This window comes from Oncorhynchus clarkii, chromosome 18 (genome assembly GCF_045791955.1).
Source record: "Oncorhynchus clarkii lewisi isolate Uvic-CL-2024 chromosome 18, UVic_Ocla_1.0, whole genome shotgun sequence".
Classification (NCBI taxonomy): Eukaryota; Metazoa; Chordata; class Actinopteri; order Salmoniformes; family Salmonidae; genus Oncorhynchus; species Oncorhynchus clarkii.
In genome coordinates, this window is record NC_092164.1 from 17717212 (window position 1) to 17733025 (window position 15814).

Consider the following 15814-nt stretch of genomic DNA (forward strand, 5'->3'; position numbering starts at 1 on the left):
TGCTCGCACACGCTTTTTCAGTTCTGCCCACAAATTTTCTATAGGATTGAGGTCAGGGCTTTGTGATGGCCACTCCAATACCTTGACTTTGTTGTCCTTAAGCCATTTTGCCACAACTTTGGAAGTATGCTTGGGGTCATTGTCCATTTGGAAGACCCATTTGCGACCAAGCTTTAACTTTAACTGATGTCTTGAGACTTCCTGACTGATGTCGCTTCAATATATCCACATAATTTCCCTTTCTTCATGATGCCATCTATTTTGGGAAGTGCACCAGTCCCTCCTGCAGCAAAGCACCCCCACAACATGATGCTACCACCACTGTGCTTCACGGTTGGGATGGTGTTCTCAGGCTTGCAAGCCTCCCCCTTTTTCCTCCAAACATAACGATGGTCATTTGGGCAAAACAATTCTATTTTTGTTTCTTCAGACCAGAGGACATTTCTCCAAAAAGTACGATCTTTGTCCCCATGTGCAGTTTCAAACTGTGGTCTGGCATTTTTATGGCGGTTTTGGAGCAGTGGCTTCTTCCTTGCTGAGCGGCCTTTCAGTTCATGTTGATATAGGACTCGTTTTACTGTGGATATAGATACTTTTGTACCTGTTTCCTCCAGTATCTTCACAAGGTCCTTTGCTGTTGTTCTGGGATTGATTTGCACTTTTTGCACCAAAGTATGTTCATCTCTAGGAAACAGAACGTGTCTCCTTCCTGAGTGGTATGGCAGCTACGTGGTCCCATGGTGTTTATACTTGTGTACTATTGTTTGTATAGATGAACATGGTACCTTCAGGCCTTTGTATATTGCTCCCAAGGATGAACCAGACTTGTGGAGGTCTACAACTTTTTGGTGGAAGTCTTGGCTGAAATCTTTTGATTTTCCCATGTCAAACAAAGAGGCACTGAGTTTGAAGGTAGGCCTTGAAATACATCCACAGGTACACCTCTAATTGACTCAAATTATGTCAATTAGCCTATCATGACATCATTTTCTGGAAATTTCCAAGCTGTTTAAAGGCATAGTCAACTTAGTGTATGTAAACTTCTGACCCACTGGAATTGAGATACAGTGAATTATAAGTGAAATAATCTGTCTCTGAACAATTATTGGAAAAATGACTTGTGTTATGCACAAAGTAGATGTCCTAACTGACTTGCCAAAACTATAGTTTGTTAACAAGAAATTTGTGGAGTGGTTGAAAAACAAGTTTTAATGACTCCAACCTAAGTGTATGTAAACTTTCGACTTCAACTGTATGTGCAGTAGAGGGTTAACAGGAGAGGGAATATTCATTAAAGATATTACATCCTTTTTCAGGTTTCCTTCATCTGTCACATACTACAATTACACAGTAAAATATATAAGGTATCCTTTTACATTCCGGTGGTTCTCTTTATGTTTAATGTGCGTTGTAATATTCTAGGTCCGTGACAACTCCCCTTTGGTGATAGTAAAAGTCACTTCAGTTCAGTAGAATGTTCAGCACGCTGTTGAACGTCGCAGCACTAAACAATCCACCTTCTAAAAGCCAGTGGTCCCGTTGGACCAGAACAAAGACCCAGCAACATGCCTCAATGAGATCATAGAGGGTCTTTATTATGAAGCAGTGGTGATCAGGGACATAGACATGCTGTACAGGAGACAGAGTATCTGAAGAAGAGGCGGCTGGAGGTACTGTAGAGGTGTGAGATGAGATGCATTCGTCTATTTGCCCTTGCATTTCCGCGACAGGGGCAGACAAAGCTCCTGTAATAAACAAACAGACAAACTAATGACATTTTTCTTAAATGATTTAAATAAATTAGTAAATGAGAGAAACACAGCTCACCTGTAGGCGCGGCGAGGCGCTAGCGGAGCGTGCAGCTAGGGTAACCGTGTACGGGTTGTAGCCTTGGAACAGCGCCTTCCGCTGGTTGGGCCGTGAAAGGACCTGCACCCTCTCACTGGCTACTGCCTTCCTCACTGGCCCAGGTACTGGCCAGATGACTGGACGGTCCTGGGCATACTGGGGGTGGTCAGACTTAGGGACTGGGAGAGGGGAGGTGGGATGGGGAGGAGGAAGGAGACGGAGAGAGTAATGGAGAGAGAGTGTGTGTGTGTGCGAGACAGTTGTAGATAGAGTAGCGACAATTTTCAGGCTAAAAATGAACACCACATTTACTTTGCAATGTAGCTGGGTGGCCGTTACTAAACGTTACTTTCTGAGGTAAATACGAGGTATCCTAAGTGTCTTACGGGCAAGGAGCTGTAGTCGGGAGGAGGTTGCAGCTGGGTGGGGGGGTGCCAGTGAGGTCTTGGACGAATGGGGCGAATAGAGACCCTGCCTCCGCTTGGGACAGGCCAACTGGCAGACCCTAGGACTGGCTACTGCAGTCTGCACCGCTCTGCTCAGCTAGAGAGAGAGACACACACAAAGAGAGGAAACAAGAGAGATAGATATATGCAGAGAGAGACACAGATAGAGGGTTATACATTGAGGTGTGTGTGTGTGGTACTCACGGAGGCCAGTAGGGGGCGGTCAGGTTCCCAGCCTATGGTGGGGAGGCGGGGCAAAGCCAGAGAACACAGTCTATTGGATGGATAGGCACTCAAAGCTGCTACACTGACCTCCCATTGGGGAGATAACCTGGAGAGGGAGGAGGAGAGTCATCATGCATTATTATACACATCATTAACATACTGTACAACATTATGAAGTGTTACCTGCTCTGTTCAAACCCAGAATTAAGCCGCTTCCTGCCACACAGCTGGGACCAGTGGGGAGTCAACTCTACAACAAAAACAATAACATTAAAAAGGTGATTATAAAGTCAATTATCCACAACACAAACATCATAGAGCATTTGACTAGTAACCGAAAGGTTGCAAGATCGAATTCCCGAACTGACAAGGTAAAAATCTGTCGTTCTGCCCCTGAACAAGGCAGTTAACCCACTGTTCCTAGGCCGACATTGAAAATTATAATTTGTTCCTAACTAACTTGCCTAGTTAAATAAAGGCCAAATAAAGGTCAAATAAATAGAGACAGAAAGAGAGAGTGAAAAAGGGATGGGGACAGAAAGAGATCTTACCAAACGTGGGGGTGGAGCCATTTCTTTCAGGTGGGAGTTCATCTAGCCAGTAGACTGACCGTCTGGAAGGAAAATAATCAGTCAGTCAGTCAGTCAGTCAGTGTGTGTGTGTGTGTGTGTTTGTGTGGCAGTACCGGTCAGGGAATCGGAGCAGGCTGGGTTTGGGCTGAGCGAGTTGCACCATCCGGGTAGCCATGGATATGTGAGCTGCTGAAGCATAACACAAAAATTACTGTTTATTGCACAGGAGGTTGGTGGCACCTTAATTGGGGATGACAGGCTCGTGGTAATGGCTGGAGTGGAATAGGTGGAATGGTGTCAAATACATAAAATATGGTTTCCATGTGTAAGATACCATTGCATTAGCTCCTTTCCAGCCATTATTATGTGCCTTGCTCCCCTCAGCAGCCTCCACAGGTTTATTGTACTTTCCTTTAAATGTCTCTGAACACAGTGCACACACACCCACCATTTCTTCATTGGGAGACAAGTGCAAAGTCAAAGGGGTAACAATAACACCTCATTATGACATGGAAATAGCCAAACAATGGCATAAACATGACATAAGAGCTGACATGACCACTAGTAAGACAATCATTTGAACCTTCTCGCAAATATGCTGTCAACTATGCACTGGATGCGAAGTTGACAACGACTTTACTTACTACTACAGTAGGAAAAATTAACCTCGAACAATGATAACATAGGCTAGTGAGTCAGTTCATGAGTACACCATATTAATTAGATACGGTTTTATAAAGTAAACGCAATATCCACGATTAGCAGCTCAAAATATGTGCACACATTATCACGTTATTTTATCACGTCGCCTACCTGCCGCTGCCTCGCGATCAACTTGGGGTGTGTTCGCAAATTCGCTCTGGAGTGCCAGAGTGCGCTCTGTGCGTCCGTAAATTTAGAGAAATGTCAGATTGTTCGTTCGTAAATTCAAGGCGCACAGTTGACGCTCTGGCCGAGGATTAGGGTTGATCCGAGCGTTCTGACCTCACAACGGCAGTCGAGCACCCAAGATAACTGGCTAAAGTTGGCTAGCTTGCTAGTTACTTCCAGACATAAATGAGAGAACACCTCACTCTACCCAGTTAACTCGCGCTAGCAGAGCAGGTTAAGCTGTTTTCATGTCATCTAGAGAGTTGGTGACTGTAACTGCGCTGCTGGCAACAATTTAATAACGTTTTTTTTCCTGATACCTGTAATATTCAACAGGTGTTGTGCGTTCAGAAATGCATTAGCTAGTTATTCTGCGTTCTGGTACTGAAATCGGAGTAGGGGTGCGCTTGTATATTCATTGTGGCAATCTACTCAGATTTCAGAGCACTCTCGGGTGCGTTCGTAAATGAACTCTAGTTAGATACTCCAATTTCAGAGCACTCTCGTTTGTGCCAGAACGCTGAATAACTGATGAATTTACGAACGTGCAACACCCATAGAAAATTACCGGTCGGTAGAAGTTGGCAAAAAAACTATGAAATTGTTGCCAGCAGCACAGTTAGTCACAAACGCTCTAGATAACATGAAAAAAGCCTAATCTGCTCTGCTATGGCGAGTACAATGGTTAGAGTGAGGTGTTCTTTCATTTGTGTCTTGAAGTAGCTAGCAATTTAGCCACCTTTAGCCAGTTAGCTTGGGTGCTTGACTGCTAGCCAAAGCGTCCAGTGGGCGCTCTGAACGCTCCGAGAGGGAAACAAATTTATGAATGTCCAGGTGCAGTCTGAGCGCACTATGGCACTCCAGATTGAATTTACGAACACACCCTAAATAACCAGCCAAGTGAATTTACGAACGCATCCTTGTCTTTTATCCTTGCTTACGCTGATACTGACGCCTGGTGGTTGCTATGGTGACGCCGGTATCCACATCGTCGGCCATGTCACACACTGTAATGTGAAAGGCTTTTTATAAAGATTTTATTGATTTTATTTGGATCTCTTTTAGTCCCCATTTGGACTAATCTTCCAAGAGTCCTTAAACATAATGAAGACATTATTGAACCAATATACACAGGCAGTTAGGAAAGCTAAGGCTAGCTTTTTTAAACAGAAATTTGCATCTTGCAGTACAAACTCAAAAAAGTTCTGGGACACTGTAAAGTCCATGGAGAATAAGAGCACTGCTCTGAGGCTAGGAAACACTGTTACAACCGACAAATCCACAATAATTGAGAATTTCAATAAGCATTTCTCTACGGCTGGCCATGCTTTCCACCTGGCTACCCCTACCCCAGTCAATTGCCCGGCACCCTCCACAGCAACCCGCCTAAGCCCCCACCATTTCTCCTTCACCCATATCCAGATAGCTGATGCTCTGAAAGAGCTGCAAAATCTGGACCCCTGAAAAAATCAACCGGGCTAGACAATCTGGACCCTCTCTTTCATAAATTATCTGCCGAAATTGTTGCAACCCCTATTACTAGCCTGTTCAACCTCTCTTTTGTGTCGTCTGAGATTCCCAAAAATTGGAAAGCTGCTGCGGTCATCCCCCTCTTCAAAGGGGGAGACACTCTAGACCCAAACTGCTACAGACCTATATCTATCCTACCCTGCATCTCTAAGGTCTTCGAAAGCCAAGTTAACAAACAGATTACTGACCATTTTGAATCCCACCGTACCTTCTCCGCTATGCAATCTGGTTTCCGAGCTGGTCATGGGTGCACCTCAGCCACGCTCAAGGTCCTTAACGATATCATAACCGCCATCGATAAGAGACATTACTGTACAGCCGTCTTCATCGACCTGGCCAAGGCTTTCGACTCTGTCAAACACCACATTCTTATTGGCAGACTCAACAGCCTTGGTTTCTCAAATGATTGCCTCGCCTGGTTCACCAACTACTTCTCTGATAGAGCTCAGTGTGTCAAATCGGAGGGCCTGTTGTCCGGACCTCTGGCAGTCTCTATGGGGGTGCCACAGGGTTCAATTCTCTGGCCGACTCTCTTCTCTGTATACATCAATGATGTCACTCTTGCTGCTGGTGATTCTCTAATCCACCTCTACGCAGACGACACCATTCTGTATACCTCTGACCCTTCTTTGGACACTGTGTTAACTAACCTCCAGACGAGCTTCAATGCCATACAACTCTCCTTCCGTGGCCTCCAACTGCTCTTAAACGCAAATAAAACTAAATGTATGCTATTCAACCGATCATTGCCCGCACCTGCCCGCCCATCCAGCATCACTACTCTGGATGGCTCTGACTTAGCACACGTGGATAACTACAAATACCTAGGTGTCTGGCTAGACTGTAAACTCTCCTTCCAGACTCACATTAAGCATCTCCAATCAAAAACTAAATCTAGAATCGGCTTCCTATTTCGCAACAAAGCTTCCTTCACTCATGTTGCCAAACATACCCTCGTAAAACTGACCATCCTACCGAATCTTGACTTCGGCGATGTCATCTATAAAATAGCCTCCAACACTCTACTCAGCAAACTGGATGTAGTCTATCACAGTGCCATCCGTTTTGTCACCAAAGCCCCATATACAGTGGTGCAAAAAAGTATTTAGTCAGCCACCAATTGTGCAAGTTCTCCCACTTAAAAAGATGAAACAGGCCTGTAATTTTCATCATAGGTACACTTCAACTATGACAGACAAAATGAGAAATAAAATCCAGAAAATCACATTGTAGGAGTTTTAATTAATTTATTTGCAAATTATGGTGGAAAATAAGTATTTGGTCAATAACAAAAGTTTATCTCAATACTTTGTTATATACCCTTTGTTGGCAATGACAGAGGTCAGACATTTTCTGTAAGTCTTCACAAGGTTTTCACACACTGTTGCTGGTATTTTGGCCCATTCCTCCATGCAGATCTCCTCTAGAGCAGTGATGTTTTGGGGCTGTTGCTGGGCAACACGGACTTTCAACTCCCTCCAAAGATTTTCTATGGGATTGAGATCTGGAGACTGGCTAGGCCACTCCAGGACCTTGAAATCCTTCTTACGAAGCCACTCCTTCGTTGCCCGGGCGGTGTGTTTGGGATCATTGTCATGCTGAAAGACCCAGCCACGTTTCATCTTCAATGCCCTTGCTGATGGTAGGCTTTGTTACTTTGGTCCCAGCTCTCTGCAGGTCATTCACTAGGTCCCCCCGTGTGGTTCTGGGATTTTTGGTCACCGTTCTTGTGATCATTTTGACCCCATGGGGGGAGATCGTGCGTGGAGCCACAGATCGAGGGAGATTATCAGTGGTCTTGTATGTCTTCCATTTCCTAATAATTGCTCCCACAGTTGATTTCTTCAAACCAAGCTGCTTACCTATTGCAGATTCAGTCTTCCCAGCCAGGTGCAGGTCTACAATTTTGTTTCTGGTGTCCTTTGACAGCTCTTTGGTCTTGGCCATAGTGGAGTTTGGAGTGTGACTGTTTGAGGTTGTGGACAGGTGTCTTTTATACTGATAACAAGTTCAAACAGGTGCCATTAATACAGGTAACGAGTGGAGGACAGAGGAGCCTCTTAAAGAATAAGTTACAGGTCTATGAGAGCCAGAAATCTTGCTTGTTTGTAGGTGACCAAATACTTATTTTCCACCATCATTTGCAAATAAATTCATTAAAAATCCTACAATGTGATTTTCTGGATTTTTTTTCTCATTTTGTCTGTCATAGTTGAAGTGTACCTATGATGAAAATTACAGGCCTCTCTCATCTTTTTAAGTGGGAGAACTTGCACAATTGGTGGCTGACTAAATACTTTTTTGCCCCACTATACTACCCACCACTGCGACCTGTACGCTCTCGTTGGCTGGCCCTCGCTTCATACTCGTCGCCAAACCCACTGGCTACAGGTTATCTTCAAGTCTCTGCTAGGTAAAACCCCACCCTATCTCAGCTCGCTGGTCACCATAGCAGCACCCAGCACCCCAAAGCCAATTCCTCCTTTGGTCGCCTTTCCTTCCAGTTCTCTGCTGCCATTGACTGGAACGAACTGCAAAAATCACTGAAGCTGGAGATTCCCATCTCCCTCACTAGCTTTAAGAACCAGCTGTCAGAGCAACTCACAGATCACTGCACCTGTTCATAGCCCATCTGTATACAGCCCATTTATCTACCTCATTCCCATACTGTATTTATTTATTTTGCTCCTTTTGCACCACAGTATCTCTACTTGCACATCCATCTTTTGCACATCAGTGTTTAATTGCCATATTGTAATTACTTCACCACCATGGCCTATTTGTTGCCTTAACTCCCTTATTTGACCTTATTTGCACTCACTGTATTATTGACTATATGTTTTGTTCATTCCATGTGTAACTCTGTGTTGTTGTATGTGTCGAACTGCTATGCTTTATCTTGGCCAGGTCGCAGTTGCAAATGAGAACTTGTTCTCAACTAGCTTACCTGGTTAAATAAAGGTGAAATAAAAAATTAAAAAATAAATAATTGAATGCACATGCTGGTATTTTTTCAGTCTTTCTTGCAATTCCAATTTTAACGCATACCAATTAGAACGAAGCAATGATATTAGTATGGACAATGGAAGGTAGCAAATATATTTATCTTAACAACCCTTATTCCTTCCCTCTACCTGTGTATATGTGGTTAGACTTTCAACACAGTTTTTTAAAAACAAAATTACACTTTATTTTCATAGAACATGAGAAAACCTTACAAACAGCACCACAGTAACAAACCTACCTATTATTCTTTAGCTTTCATGATCAAAGTCCAAAAAAACATTCACACTTTAACACACAACTACACCCAGTGTACAAAACATTAGGAGCACCTGCTCTTCCCATTACACACTGACTAGGTGAAAGCTATGATCCCTTATTGATGTCACCTGTGCGTATGAAGGGGAAGAGACCGGTTAAAGGAGGATTTTTACACCTATAGACAATTCAGACATGGATTGTGTGTGTGCGCCATTCAGAGTGTGAATGGGCAAGACAAAATATTGAAGTGCCTTTGAACGGGGTATGGTAGTACGCGCTCCGGATTGAGTGTGTCAAGAACTGCAACGCTGCTGGGTTTTTCACACGCAACAGTTTCCTGTGTGTATCAAAAATGGTCCACCACTCAAAGGACATCCAGCTAACAAGACAACAGTGGGAAGCATTAAGAGTCAAGATGGGCCAGCATCCCTGTGGAACGCTTTCGACACCTTGTAGTCCATGACCCGGCGAACTGAGGCTGTTCTGCGGGCGAAAGGGGGTGCAACTCAATATCAGGAAGGTATTCCTAATATTTTGTACACTCAGGTGTAAAACACCAACATTCATACATATAAGGACTGAAATAGCTTTCAAGCACACATTTATATAATAGCTTTCCACTATAGCGATGTAGCAGTCTACTGTATAACACTATTGGATGAAACTCCCACCCTGGTACAACTGGATGTGCAATCAATGTGCGATACAGATGATCAATAATATTCTACTGACATACAGTAACCTGCTCTGTTACAGCATTTGCCTTTGGCCATATACAGTTGAAGTCGGAAGTTTACATACACTTAGGTTGGAGTCATTAAAACTTGTTTTTTAACCACTCCACACATTTCTTGTTAACAAACTATAGTTTTGGCAAGTCTGTTAGGATATCTACTTTGTGCATGACAAGTAATTTTTCCAACAATTGTTTACAGATAGATTATTTCACTGTATCTCAATTCCAGTGGGTCAGAAGTTTACATACACTAAGTTGACTGTGCCTTTAAATAGCATGGACAATTCCAGAAAACATTGTCATGGCTATAGAAGCTTCTGATAGGCTAATTGACATAATTTGAGTCAATTGGAGGTGTACCTGTGGATGTATTTCAAGGCCTACCTTCAAACTCAGTGCCTCTTTGCTTGACATCATGGGAAAATCAAAAGATTTCAGCCAAGATCTCAGAAAAAAAGTTGTAGACCTCCACAAGTCTGGTTCATCCTTGGGAGCAATTTACAAACGTCTGAAGGTACCATGTTCATCTATACAAACAATAGTACCCAAATATAGACTCCATGGGGCCTCGCAGCCGTCATACTGCTCAGGAAGGGGACACGTTCTGTCTCCTAGAGATGAACATACTTTGGTGCGAAAAGTGCAAATCAATCCCAGAACAACAGCAAAGGACCTTGTGAAGATACTGGAGGTACAAAAGTATCTATATCCACAGTAAAATGAGTCCTCTATCGACAACCTGAAAGGTCACTCAGCAAGGAAGAAGCCATTGCTCCAAAACCGCCATAAAAAAGCCAGACTACGGTTTGCAACTGCACATGGGGAGAAATTACCTCTGGTCTGATGAAACAACGTATTGTGTGAAGCTTGTGGAAGGCAACCCTAAATGTTTGACCCAAGTTAAACCATTTTAAGGCAATGTTACCAAATACTAATTGAGTGTATGTAAACTTCTGACCCACTGGGAATGTGGTGAAATAAAATAAATACAATAATTCTCTACTATTATTCTGACATTTCACATTCTTAAAATAAAGTGGTGATCCTAACTGACCTAAGACAGGGCATTTTTACTAGGATTAAATGTCAGGAATTGTGAAAAACTGAGTTTAAATGTATTTGGCTAAGGTGTATGTAAACTTCCAACTTCAACTGTAATAGTTTAACCATTGTGGTTTCCGCCAGAACCATGTTGACGCTCTAAGATTAACATCACACAATTCCACAGCAGCCATGTTAGCATCTCCGCAGACGACAACACCATCTGTATTAGTATCATAAATAGCCGTGTCCCACTCTATTGCCTATATATAGCACTACTTTTGATCAGAGTGCACTAAAGTAGTGCACTACATAGGGAATAGGGTGCCAGTTGGGATGCAGATAATGAGTGGAGAAGGGTCAGAGGGTCTGTACTATGACAGGGTAGAGCAGAGACAGGTGTTCAGCTCCTCTGATAGGTAGTTTGTGCATGGTGTAGTAGTGGATGACCTCTGGTACAGAGGAGAATGGAGGACTGTTCTCTCCCAGGACGTAACGACTCTCTGAACTCCGAGTGAACTTCATATGCATGAAGCCCTGACAACTCCTGAAAGAGAGCGAAATAGAGATCAGCGTTATAAAATCCTTAACACCTTATTAGGGCCTAGATAAATATGGAAAACCCATGGAAAACAGATTTATGATGATGTGATTGGAATAATGTAGAACATTAGTAGAATGAGAGAGGGAGAGTGTGTAAAGGTACCTGAGGGAGAGAGAGTAGTCTTGTGGGCAGGCCTGGCTCTTCCTCACCAGGTAGGAACTCTCTTTGCACAACATCAGTAGAGTCTCTGCCTCCACACGACTCACAGAACCGTGGTACCACCTGCAAGGGGGACATATTACTGTGTGACGCATAGCAAGGGACACAAAACAGTGTGACACATGGCCAGGGGGAGCTTCTTGAATTATCCTGAGTCAGCGGTTGAGGGAAGGAACTTACACCTGTCTCTCCAGGGGCAGGCAGGGGTCCACTCTCTCACCCAGGACAGGGGTGGTGTCACCAGGCCTCAGAAGGCTAGCTGCGCCCCCTGGGGCTGTGGGGCTGGTCCTGGGTAGTCTGGCCTGGTCTGACTGGGCTAACGACTTCTCCCACTCTGCCCCCTCAAACTTCACTACAAATGGAGAGTTTTATTAGCCAACTACTTAAATACCTGGGCAACAGGTAGCTTAGCAGTTAAGAGCATTGAGCCAGTTACCGAAAGATCACTGGTTCAAATCCCGAGCAGACGAGGTGAAAAAGTGTGCCCTTGAGCAAGGCACTGAACTCTAATTGCTCCTGTAAATCACTCTGGATAAGAGCGTCGGCTAAATGGCTAAAATGTAAAACTGCAGCATCTACTGAGTGCCTCCTACACCAGAATAGATCAAAGCACTGGTCTACTTGCTAGAGCTTTAGAGATTAACGTGTTTTAGAGCCCAACAATTCAGTGATGCTTTCCTCTATTAGATATCTACCTGCTAGAGCTTTGGAGAGGTTGTCCTTCTTCCATTCCCAGGGCTGGTCGTACTCCTCTGCTGGTCTCTCATCGTCCTGGGGCAGCCTGCTCTCTCTGACCTCTCTCTGGAAGAGGAGGAGGAGAGGATGTAGGAGGATGATGAAATCAAAACAGAGAAGAAGAAGAAGATTGTTACCGGTTCGTTCCTGAGGAACTCTCTCCCCTGCTGCTGCGGTGGCGCCCCCCGGTGGCGATGTCGAGTCCTCTCATCGTAGGGGTCATCATAGAGTTGATCTCCGATCCCAGCCCCTGACCTTCCACTGCCCACTCCTGGCCGGCCCCGCTGGAGCTCTACACACACACACACAATCAATAAATTAACTATAAGTCTATGCATCTCAGTAGTATCTCAGTCATTTTAGACAGCCAGGCGTGAAGTCCAAGGTGTGGGTGTGTAGGCAACAGCTAAAAGGAGCCGACCTGTGATGACCCTCTGGGCTTCAAAGGGTTCCATGTAGCTGCTGCTGTGCCCTGGACGGAGACTGAGACCTAGGATAGGGTTAGGGCTGAAGGCTACCAGGGTAGGACTGGTGATGGGGCTGAGGTCCAAGGTAAGGTGTGGGTTAGGGTTAGGCTCCCAATCTGTTCTAAGCCGAGGAACTGGTCTGGCATCAAACGGGTCTGAGTAGTCGGTGTCGGAGTCCCCTACTACTGTAGGAGCAGAGGGAAGCACCTGAAGAGAGTGATGGAGGGTGGGTGGGATAGTGAGGAAAAAGGGTAAACAAAAATAATTAAAGAATCAAAGCCATAAATGAAGAGAATAATGTGGATACAAAGAACATGAAAGAGGTAGAAGATCAAAAACAACAACTGTCATTCCATACCGGTTCTTGGTGGATGGTGACGGGGCTGACGGGGACCTTACTGCGACGGAACTCCTGAGAGTCCACCTTGATCAGCCTGTGTTTGGGAGACACCACCTTCACCTGGAATACATTATAACAACCTTAAAAGACCTGTAATAACATGGTCATAACACCTGTAAAGCCATGTGTTTGATACTGTTAGAGCCATCGCATTCCAGCAATTACATTGAGTCAGTCCTCCTATATCTCCGTCAACCAGCCGCCTCTGCTGTAATAACACGGCCATAACACAACATGTTCATGCCCTATAAGATAACATTGCCCACCTCTGCATCGTTGGGAAGGACAGAAGCCAAGGCGGGAAACGCATGCAGGCTTACTGTCCCCCTACAGCCACCGTAGCAGCCATTTTGTGATTTCTCTGCGCTCTGGTATGGGTCTTCAAAGTCCAGGTCTTTCTGGGCTCTGTAGGCCCTCAGGATCTCACTCTCTGTGTTGTCAGGATGCGGAAGCTGGGGGGCGTCACGACGGCTGCCGATGTTCAGGTAGTCCTTTAACCACTTTGCCATGGGTCTGAGGGAAGGAGAATAAATCAGAATATTACATCATATCTAACTAACACTGTCAACACTTCCAATAATGTGCTTACCGTGACAATGGAATCAGTCAAAACAACACACACTGGCATTCAGTGGATGCTCATCAGACTGGGTGTGAGAGGGAATATGGGAATAAAATACTGGGTCTGGCAGTCAGTCATTGGACAATGTAAGTGATCAGGGTAGGTCAGACAATTTATCTAAGAGGAATATTAACGTTCTAATGTAACTAATGACATAACTTGATTGGTATGGGCAGTGGGCATGAAAGGAGGAGGAAAGACTGGCCTGATAGACCTGAGCAGGAAAAACTCTGGGCCCTAGTTATTTAAAGGCCAAACATATTGAACAAAAGAAAGGAATCTTTCAATCACACTAGCTACCTATGTAATCTTTGCTTTGTGACAGGAGGATCGGAACTAGATAAAGCTAGGTAGCTGAACTGGAATGCATTCATCAAACTAACGTTTGAGAGAGTAGTAACTGTTTGTTATCTGGCTAGATATAGTACTGTATTTCCAGATCCTTCTATTTACAAGAAGGCTATATTTTGTTTGAATCTGGAAAGCGACAGACAAGCTAGTCAGGGATCTACCTACGAATGTTTGGCTATTGGCTGGCTAGCTATAATCAGCTGCTGTTAGCTAGCTAGACATGTTTGGTGCAGCATAGCTAACCTTAGCTAATGCAGCTTATATTTGCATAATATAAAAACGATACTGTCATTACTTACATTTTGATGGAAATCGGGGCCGTTAGCCAATTACGTATTTAATTGTGTGTCCACCCCCATGAATTCACAGAATTGTCATTGTAGCTTGCTAACGTTAGCTTGTTAACTTCCCTCGGCTTGAGCTGAAGAAAACAAGTTTGCCTGCCACCAACGTAAATTAACTACGCTACGTCAGTCAGTTTAAAACAAAGATTAAATGCATTTTGTAGAATATTATTTCAGTTAGCAAGCTAGCTAGCTAGTTGGCTAACGTTACAATTTCTATCTAGCTTAACTAATTCGACTATTTTAGTCCGAAATGGTTATCTAACTGAACTATAATAAGAAGGGTTAACGTTAGCTAGCTACAAGAAAGTATTATTCGGTGGGGTTTAACGGCGGTTGGCATCCAATATTAATGGCCTATTACCGCCACCAAATGGACTGGAGTATAAATCCATTATACTTTGCATTACAAAAAACCCTTCACTCATTATTAAGAACACACCACCCAATTTCACTATTTTGAACCCATCTTATCCTATACCAGGCATGGCCTGGGAGGACGGGACACCATTCAACACACCCTCTTCTGCTTTAAAATCTCGTAAACCAAAGTACTTCTCTGAGGCTGCCACCACAACAACTATTTTCTGTGATTTTACATTCTATTCCTGCAGGACAGTTGACAACCATAGCAATAAACACAAAAGCCAACCTTACTGAAGCACATTGCATTTGTAGGCCTATCACTCTGTACTGGCAAAATTCTACTACTCAAAAATTCTACTACTTCTACTACTCTGGAGCCTCTTAGATCCCTTACCCTTGACACATCTTCCTCTACTTTCTTCACTGCCTCAGCATATGACACCTTCTGTACAACTCTGATCATGGCAACTTCAACCTGCCTCTGGACACTTCTGATCCCCAGGAACATGAGCACCCCTACAGTTAGCCCTAATTTGGACTAAAGGAGCCTAACGTTACTCATTAGTCCAAGGACCTTACATTTTCTGTTTAATGGGTGAATTGGCTCTGGAAACCAAAACAGACAAATACTCCATCTAAACGTGAATCGATTCTCAATTGCAGTATTGTTCTAGAAACATAAATCCCTCTACTTTCAAATTACCTCAAAATAATATCACAAAACATACACTTAATGTCCACTTAACCAGTTAGATTAGATTATTGTATTAGTCACACACACAGGGTCGCATTTGTAATCGCAGGGTACAGTGAAATGCTCACTTTTGTGTCTAGGTATACAGACGAGGAGGCATACAAAGGTATGTCAATTGGTATTGGTATGTTATGCAGATCACATTTACCATCCTCCCCCCTTACCTCTTCAATGAATATCCCATAAGCCTCTACATTATAACCAAGGTATGTGTATGGAAATTTTATTTTACATTCAGCATATTCTTATAGCCTACATATTCTTACCTCTTTGTTGATTGATATCCATTGAATTGTGTCCATTTTCTGTTTTAGAAAGATTTGCACATATATGTAAAGATAGTTGGTATCATCACCAAAAATATATATATTTAGATCATACAAGGGAAAAACCTGCAAGAACCCCCACCAAGTAAGGAGGTTCTACCATGAACCCGACCCCCTATGGGGTTCCTGGAAGAACCTTTTGATGGGCCGTTTT

The 15814-nt window shown here is 43.7% G+C and overlaps 1 protein-coding gene across 2 annotated transcripts; it reads right to left on the reverse strand.

Moving 5' to 3' along the window:
• Positions 1-1304: 1304 nt before the first annotated feature.
• Positions 1305-14555, reverse strand: LOC139373117 (SH2 domain-containing adapter protein F-like). 2 transcript variants are annotated; one of them, XM_071113237.1, is made up of 14 exons: positions 14170-14497; positions 13164-13410; positions 12856-12957; positions 12452-12704; positions 12168-12322; positions 11991-12096; positions 11476-11647; positions 11239-11358; positions 3071-3132; positions 2703-2769; positions 2499-2625; positions 2235-2391; positions 1828-2027; positions 1305-1745 (listed from the first exon to the last, which is right to left on the reverse strand). In XM_071113237.1, the coding sequence occupies exons 2-14, from the start codon at positions 13404-13406 to the stop codon at positions 1704-1706; spliced, it is 1806 nt and encodes a 601-aa protein (XP_070969338.1). In that variant the 5' UTR covers positions 13407-13410; positions 14170-14497; the 3' UTR covers positions 1305-1703. The 2 variants fall into 2 exon arrangements, with proteins under 2 accessions (XP_070969338.1, XP_070969339.1); XM_071113238.1 differs by lacking the exons at positions 1305-1745; positions 1828-2027; positions 2235-2391; ... (1 more) ...; positions 2703-2769; positions 3071-3132 and adding an exon at positions 8657-11079 and having other exon boundaries at positions 14170-14555.
• Between the last annotated feature and the right edge of the window lie 1259 nt (positions 14556-15814).

Coding starts and splice junctions, on each gene's coding strand:
- LOC139373117 (XM_071113237.1), bottom strand. CDS start 13,406: ATGGCAAAGTGGTTAAAGGACTACCTGAACATCGGCAGCCGTCGTGAC. Junction 11,359..11,475: donor CTGCCCCTGGAGAGACAGGT/GTAAGTTCCTTC, acceptor TCCCCCTTGCAG/GTGGTACCACGGTTCTGTGA. Junction 2,392..2,498: donor ACCGCCCCCTACTGGCCTCC/GTGAGTACCACA, acceptor CTCTCTCTCTAG/CTGAGCAGAGCGGTGCAGAC.